Source organism: Gracilinanus agilis, chromosome 4 (assembly GCF_016433145.1).
Source record: "Gracilinanus agilis isolate LMUSP501 chromosome 4, AgileGrace, whole genome shotgun sequence".
NCBI classification, from domain to species: Eukaryota; Metazoa; Chordata; class Mammalia; order Didelphimorphia; family Didelphidae; genus Gracilinanus; species Gracilinanus agilis.
Genome location: NC_058133.1, coordinates 326,219,298 through 326,227,803, shown reverse-complemented (window position 1 = coordinate 326,227,803; position 8,506 = coordinate 326,219,298). Strand labels below are relative to the sequence as shown.

The 8,506-nt window shown below is 38.1% G+C and overlaps 1 protein-coding gene across 1 annotated transcript; it reads right to left on the bottom strand.

The window, feature by feature from the left end:
- Positions 1-2,964: 2,964 nt before the first annotated feature.
- Positions 2,965-4,203, bottom strand: PRSS35 (serine protease 35). Its single transcript, XM_044671557.1, has one exon. The coding sequence runs from the start codon at positions 4,201-4,203 to the stop codon at positions 2,965-2,967; it is 1,239 nt and encodes a 412-aa protein (XP_044527492.1).
- Between the last annotated feature and the right edge of the window lie 4,303 nt (positions 4,204-8,506).

The following is an 8,506-nucleotide window of genomic DNA, read 5'->3' as shown; positions in this document are numbered from 1 at the left end:
TAATAATAATAATAATAGCTAGCATTTGTTTAGCACCTTAAGGTTTTCAAAGCACTTTATATATTTAATCTCCTTTGACTTGATCATTACAGCTATGATGTAAGTGCTATTATGACCTTCCTTTTATAGATGATGAAACTGAGATCAAAATGGGTCAACTGAATTGTACAGGGTCATGTCACTAATAAGAGTGTGAGGTGAGATCTGAACTCGGGTCTTCCTGACTCTGAGTTCAGCACTGCATCCACTGGGACAGCTAATTGCCTATTTATTACTCTTGGATGCATCTAATTACAATATTATAGAATCTTTTCTTATATAAAATGGAAATTATTCTTCATGTAAATTCTGCCCCTTTAAGAAAAATAAGTCAAATTTCTCTTAAAACATGATATTCTCTAAAGATATTTAATGTCAGCAGGCATGACCTCCCTAAGTCTTTTTTTCCTCCAAACTAAACATTCCTAAGAAAACTTCAGGCAACATGGTCTCAAGTTCACTCACCATCTTGGTCTAGATATCAACGGACAATATCATAATGCCTTTCCTATAATATGGCGATCTGATTAGGACAGATTATACTCAAACAACTGATTGAGTCCTTCAATCCAAATCTTACCAATACTCAAGTTCAAGTGACTAACCTTTGGTAATGGAGTTAGCCCAACAATAAAATAGCTCCCCACATATATCCATTAATGCAGCCCAAGATTCCCCTACCTTTTTTTTTTTTGGCTGATATATCACCCTGCTGACTCACATAGAGCTTGAAGTCTACTAAGACTAAGTTTTTTTTTTTTCATGTGAATTGCTATTGAGTCAGATCTTTTTCTTATATGCTCTGGTTCTATATGGATGCCACTGATATTTTGAATCCAAGTGTAAAGCTTTACTTCATCTCCATTAAATTTTATCTTCTTAGATTTCATCCATCATTTCAGCCAAGAGAGAATTTTTTGGACCCTAATTCTATCATCCAATGTATTACCTTTTCCTCCTAGCTTTATGTCATCCACAGGTTTCATAAGCCCATTGTGGGACACAGAATGGAAAGAATGATGGTTTGGGAATTAGCAGTCCTGAGTTCAAGCCATAATTCTTCTCTTTACTATCTGCATGACCTTGAGCAAGTTACTTTAACTCTTTGAACCTCAGTTTTATAGATGAAGCATCTACAAAATGAGGATATGATAAACGACCTCCCAACCTTCCTTATGACTGTATGATTTCTATTTTTTGTCAAAAATTATTGATAAAAACATTTAATAGAAGAGAGTCAAAAGAAGAGACCTACCAAAGAGACAATCATCTAGGCTGCCATTAACTGATTTGGATGCTGAATCTTGTTCAAGAAAAAGGTAGACTACATGACAGACATGTAAATACAGTACATTTAACTTTAAGCACTTATCTTTAAAAAAAAAAAAAAGGAGAGTCTGTGATTTTATGGATATAAGAAGTTCCTGGTGAGGAACTCCCTCTACCAATACAGACTGGCATTTGTCTTCAATTTATCATTTTAAAAAATTCCCCATTGCACTAAGAGATTGAATGGCTTGCCCAATGACACACAACCAATATGTATAAGAGGTAACCAGGTCCTCCCATCTATAAAGCCAGCTACCTAACCATTATGTCATATTCCATCTTGCCTAATGTGAATATAGCTAACCACAAAAATGATTATTTTCTTCAAGTCTGCTGTTATCATAGAGAAGATGGCCTAGAAAAGATTTTAGTTGTTGACTCCATAATGATACCCTCTTGAGTTCAATGGATCACCAGCAATAAAGCACCAATCAGCAAAATGGCATATAATTATTTCTAACAAGCTGTCTAAAAGAATGTGAGCTGGAACTCTATTGAAGTTGATTCCTCTGAATCCTCCATTTCTGGAAGTTGTTCTTCCTGATCAACTTCCTGATCAAACATACAGCTTGTACAATGGTATAAAAGTGGGACAGGGGTTCCTTGGAAGCTAATATAAGAACACTTTATGCTAAGCACAGTATGAATTAGGTAGAGGTTGGAAGAGTGAGGGAAAGCTGGGAACATATTCCAGATATCAAAGTCTTCTTCTCTGGACTATTTGGTTCCTAGTTAGGAAATCTTCCATTTGGAACATCCTAGCTACTGGGTCCCAAGAGCATGCCCACTCTGGGTTACATCCCAAGGCTCTGTTTTGGCTAACATTGAATTTGATGGAATTAATGTGGATGCTCCCAGTAATAAGATGATCTGATTAGAATGACCAGTTCATTCAAAAACAAAAGTTTTGACATAGAAATAGAGTCTATTAAAAATAGAACACCAAAGAACTGGCAGAGTTGACAAAAAGCTAATATTTTCCCCTCGAAAAAAGCTATTTCTTGGGAGAGGGGAAATAACGGAATTTTTACTTTGGGGGGTGGAGAATAGCACCTAGTAATAGAGAGTAATACAGTGTTTATACCCACTGGGTTCTCAGTATCTCTCAGATGACCTATTTTAAATCCTGTCTGTCATGGTTTACCTGCTTCTGAAGATACAGGTCCACAAATTCTATGGAATGTCCATCACCTTAGATACTAATTAGAGTAGAACCCTGAGAACAAGTCTATTGTAAATTACCTATTATTTAATAGTACCAGTTTGAGGCTTCAAAGTTTGTCTAATTTTTTTTAAGACAGAAGGAAACACATTTGCTCATAAACAACTTAAAATGACCACAAATGAAAGAAAAGTATAAACTTTGGCATTAGGGTGCCTGTTCCATTGTAGTAGCTATATAGACTTAAAATCCTCTTTTTTTTAAAAAAAAATTATGAAAATGTTCTCATTGTCTTTTAGAAATAATTTTCAAAATGCTGAAATGCTGATGATAGATGTCAAAGTCAAGCATAACCTGAGATGAGACGCTGTTGTAATAACTTGAGTCTTGTTTTAGCTATGTTTTGGGAATATGGCTTTTTGAGGTGGGAACAATTAACCGTAAGTACAATCAGCATCATTTCCATGGATCCACAGGCAAATCTGTGCATACTTGAGAGGAGTGATACGTACAGCAACATTATAGTCCTTCTGGACTCCATCGACGTCCATCTGCTGGTGGCCCGAATAGATGGCTATGATCTTACGCTTCCACTTCTTCTTTTCAGGGTCCTTTAGGCGGAGATAAACCCCAGAACCTGTAGAGCCAGGCTCCGCATCACAGTACTGGTAGAAGAGGTCGTTGGATTCATCTGACACACTACAAAATCGGTAGACCAGCTGCCCAGATCGATCACTGTCAAAACCTGAGAAATGAATCATGTTGCCAGGCATCTTCTTGATGGCTGGGCTGACACCCAACTCCATAAATTTCTTTTTGTGGGGACGTTTCAGCTCAAGAAGAGCATAATCATAATCCAGAGCAACATTTCCACTCCCTCCTCTAACCCAGCCTTTGGGAATGTGAGTTGTCTTCACCCTGGTCCACTGAAAAGAGGGGTTCCCCTCAGAGCCTCTCTGACCCCTTCCTGATTCTTTCTTTCTTCTCCTTCCTTTGGATCTCCTATTCAGTTCCTCTTGGGCACCCTGTTTTGGATCTCCATACTCAGCTTCTCGTCGACTCCTCTTAGAACCTCTAGGTTTCTTGCCATTCCTCTTAGACCTCATCTTAAGCAATCCCACCCTTAGTTTTTTGCCCCCTTTGACATAATCCTGTCCATCATGAATACAGTGAGCTGCAGTTAAGACATGGTTAGGGGAAACAAGAATACCACTACAGCCTGTGGAGAGCTTCACTGCTGTACTGAAAGGGAAATTGGTTACAAATCGCTTGTCTAAGATGCTGAAGCGGCTATCGATGCCATATACCTGCCGCTTTCTCCTGGGTGTTATTTTTCTTGTAGTGTTCTGAGTAGGCTCAAGTATCAATCCTTGGACATTCACTTGCGTCAAGGTTCGAGTACCGTTCTCAAAGACAGTCTCATAGGAGAGGGACTCCTCTAGCTCAGAAAGACTTGGCACTGGTAGTTCCTTTTGGCATTCAATGCCACATACTCTGTTTAGCACCAGTTTGGCATCTGCTTCATATTTGGGGCTGGAAAGATACAAGGTCCTTTCACCAACTAACCGAGGTATTTTTCTTAAGTGCCAGGTAAAATCCTCTTCCGTTTCAGAGCCATCAATGATGGTCCACACAGGAGTAGAAAAGATCAGCCAGAACAGTATATTTTCCATTTTGATAGTACAACTCAAGCTTGACCTTAAAAAAGAAAAAAAGCGTTAGTATTTTATTTTCTAAAGACACTCATCAAATTTCACTTAACAGTAATGCTAATGACTTGACAAGAAGCAAAACAACCCTATTTTTTCACTTTTCCAATATGTTGAGAGCCCATAAGTGATTTTTTATGTGTCTGATTGTAATAAGATAATTAGAATACTTACAAGTAAGAGATAAGGTAGTATCTTCTTAGTTCCTTCCAAAGCACCAAAGAAATACCCTACACCGTAACGCTGAAACCCAGCAGTGATAATCAGAGGGACTTTTTCTTTTACAATTCTATTTCCAGGGGAATAAAAATAAAATTATAATTTCTGGATTCCCTGAGACTTCTCATGAATTAATTAAATCAATATTTGAGATGATGTTCTATGACCACTAGATGGCAAAATCTGATTTGTTTATCAACATTAAACTATCTCTTGTTTGTGTTATTTAATAAACAGAGTCAGAACTATAAAATACTAGACGCATACATTAGTCTTCCCATGTGTTATGGAAGTAGAGATGCATCATAAGTTGATATGTATGGGAGTCATACTGGATTACAAAAATTTTGGTATTATTATTAAAATAAGTCTATTGGTGAAGCTCACCTGGAATGGACGGAAGAGCTTGGATACAGTCAGGATTCTGGGAACCAAAGCAGGGGCTATTCTAAGTGAGGTATCAAGGTTCCCTTAAAAAAAAAAAAAAAAAAAAAAAGAGGAGAATTAATTCTTCCCCCATATGTCTGATGGTGGTGAGAAGAAGCAAAGTAGAATCTTAGTTGTAGAAATCACCAAATAAGCAAAAGCATCTATTGGGATAATAAGGTGGCTCAGATAATGAGGTAGCTCAGAATTCAGAGCTAGACCTGGAGATGGGAGGTCCTGGGTTCTAGTCTGGCCTCAAATTCTTCCTACTTGTGTAACCCAGAGCAAGTCATTTAACTCCAAATGCCTTGCCCTTCCTTCTCCTCAGCATTGAAACCGATACATAACTATTGATTCTAAGACAGAAGGCAAGTGTTTGAAAAAGAGAAAAACCAAGCATCTATTGAGTCCCTACTATGTGCTAGGTACTAGGTGCTGGGGATAAAAACAAGGCAAAAATAGTCCCTGTCCTGAAGGAGTTTGCACTCTTTAGTGAGAAAACATGTACATATATAAGTATTTACTGGAAAAAATGCAAAGTCAACATCAAGGCAACAAGGGAATGAGTGAGCAAAGCAGCCCTGTTGCAGTGGTCTAGGGTCTGCAGATGCCCTCTGTTCTATGTAGTTCTTTGTGCTCTGCTGATAAACCTTTCATCTAGGGAAAACAAGCAAGAGGGCGTGAGTTATATGTTCTTCCGGGGATGCCTTGTGTGTCTATGCTGGGCGGCTACCCAAAGATCCCAGCAGAAACAATACTGGTCAGTGATGTTCTGAATGGTACCACCACTCAATAAGTATTGTTAAGCACCCACTAGTGACAAACACTTGGCTTAGACTTTACACTATTCCCGGTGAATTTATATTCTAATGGGAAAGAGATTCATTGAGTCCTGGCTGATTTGGCTTCTCAAGACCATTCCTTTCCCCACAAGCTGATCCCATGGCAGAGGATGGATACCCATTAAGACAGCAAGGGCAAGCAGCGAAGGAGACACATGGAGGTGGGACTTGAATGTCACATTAGCAGAAAGCCCATGGCTGCTTTTACACCAGCTGGGCCAGTGTATTTGAGAGTGAAAGATTTCTTGTGTTAGTGCAGTCATAGAATTTAGAGTTGGAAGAGAACACAGAGATGATTTAGTCCAAATTCCTCATTTTACAGGTGAGAAAATTAAGATCTAGAAATGCTAATAGACTTGCCTAAGGTCAGTAAAGAGCAGAATCAGGATTTGAACACAGATCTTCTGACCCCAAGAACCACAGCTATCCTATTCTTTCTTTTCATTTTCTTTCATGTCTTCCTCTTGATAGAAAGGGGGGAAATTTAAATAGTTATTAAATAAAATAAAAATCTTGATAGCAATGTGTAGGTATCACATGCCATAAGGTGCCCACAAGGGTACCTGAATAATTAGGCAAAAGAGCCTTGGGAAGCTGGGGGGAAAGAGACAAATACCTCCCCTGCCAAGGAGAAAGAGGCATGACATCTTTACTAGAAACCCTCCTAGAATATTAAAGGTAGATTTATAATTAGTAAATTACTAACTCCCATTTCCAAAGTACTTTAAGGGGTCATTTTCTTGTTTGTTTGTCCTAGGCCCTTACCTTCCAACTTAGAATCAATAGGGTGTATTGGTTCCAAGGCAAAAAAAGCAGCAAGGGCTAGGCAATGGGGGTTAAGTGACTTGCCCAGGGTCACACAGTTAGGAAGTGTCTGAGGCCAAATTTGAACCAAGAGCCTCCTACCTCTGTGCTTGGCTCTCAATCCACTGAGACACCCAGCTACCCCCTACTTAAAGGTTTTCAAAGTCCTTTCCAATACAACAATCCTGGGTAATAGGTAATGCAGGTGTTTATAATTCTCATTTTACAGTTGAGGAAATCAAGGCTTAGAAAAGTAAAGGAATAAAATTTCTGAGACTTACTTAAATTATCTCATTTGATCATCATAACAATGATGGAAGGTAAGTGATACAAATATAATTATATACATTTAACAATGAGGAAATTAAGGCTCAAAGAAATTGACTGACTCAGTCATCATCAACCAGTTGGTAAATATATGAGGTGAGATTTGAACCCAGGTTTTCCTGACTCCCTATCTATTACTCTATACCCTATGCCACACTGGCTCTAACAGGTTTATGGTCACAAAGCAAGTAAATTTCAGGCACAAGATTTGAACGCAGTTATTTTCTCAAAACCTACTATTTTCTAAGGATTATTAATGATCATCTTGCCCTGCCTATCTGTAAGTCTAGAAAGACCTTTTCTTAAATAAAGTAATGGTTGCTTTTTGTGATCACCACTAGCATTTCAAGGTCTTCTCCATCCTTTTAATTTGAGTCACTTCCCCATTCTTTTAATAATTTCATCAGGAACCAAACTCAAACTCAGTAAACTCTAGTTTGCAGATTATTCCCTACCCTTTTTTGAAAATCAAAATATGTACTTTTCTCCAGTCCTTAAGTGCCTCTCTTTTTCCTCCACAATATTTTAGACATCACTAATGGGGGCTCAGCAATCACATCCACCAGTTCTTTCAGTACCTTGGGATATAGTTCAATGGGGAAAGGTGACTTGAATTCACCAAAAGCAGTTAGGTGCTCCCTTGCTTAAATCTTGGGCATCAATTCCCTACTGGCCATTTTGGTTCTTTCCTCTCTAGTCCAAAGATCATTCTCCTTGTTCAAGAAAACAGGAGGAAAAAACCTGAATAGTACTGCCTTCTCTATTGCTATTTATCATCATCTCATTCACCCACAGCCATGGTTCTCTTTCTCCTTGACACCTTCTCTTTTCTCATAACTGCAAAAGAAAACAAAAAAATCCCACTTCTGAGGTCCTCAGCTTTAATTTCAAACTTTAGTTCATTCTGAGTTTGAATGCTTCTGGTATTATTCTTATTTTGCCACACTGGGTACTTATCCTCTGTTACCTGACTTTGTTTGCATCTTCTGGACATATCGTTAGAAAATCTAAATTCATTGGTGAACTCCCCAAACAACATTTCAGAAAACTTGCTTTTTCTCCTCATTAGAATGACTTCTCTTAGTGTCTTCAGAATTTCATCTTTGAGAGTTTCCCATTCAACAGTTGATTTCCCCTTCCCTATTCTTCCTTTGAAATTTTCTATAGATTTAGGGAACATGTCAGATAATTCCTGACTTTCCTCTCTTTTTACTGTAAGCTTTAGGAGAGAGTAGTATATTTAGCATCGGTGTATATTTCTTTGTCTTCCTCCTGAAAATAAGAAGTGAATTTTAGATAGGAATTAAATTAAAAATACATTTAGAGGGCCAGAGGTTTGTAGAGTACTAAAAGTATACCACAGAATCAAGAGGATTCCTGATTGGATGAGCTGATTGCCCAATTTGTTTGATATGGAGCATCTAGAAGAACCAATTCCAAATCAGCTATAGGCTGGTGTTGGTAGTAGAATTTTAGGAGCAGAAGAGTTCACTGTCACCTAAGGTCTGTGAGGAAAAAGGCACTTCTTGACTATGAGAGAATGAAGATACGACAAAAGCCAAACTAGATTCAAGGAACAGTAGTTAGACAGAAGAGCTTAAAAGCTGAGTACTGCCCAAACCAAGAATGGAGAGTTTTATTTTTATCTT

What these genes read in the sequence shown, in the direction of transcription:
- PRSS35 (XM_044671557.1), bottom strand. Translation starts at nt 4,203, where the DNA reads ATGGAAAATATACTGTTCTGGCTGATCTTTTCTACTCCTGTGTGGACC.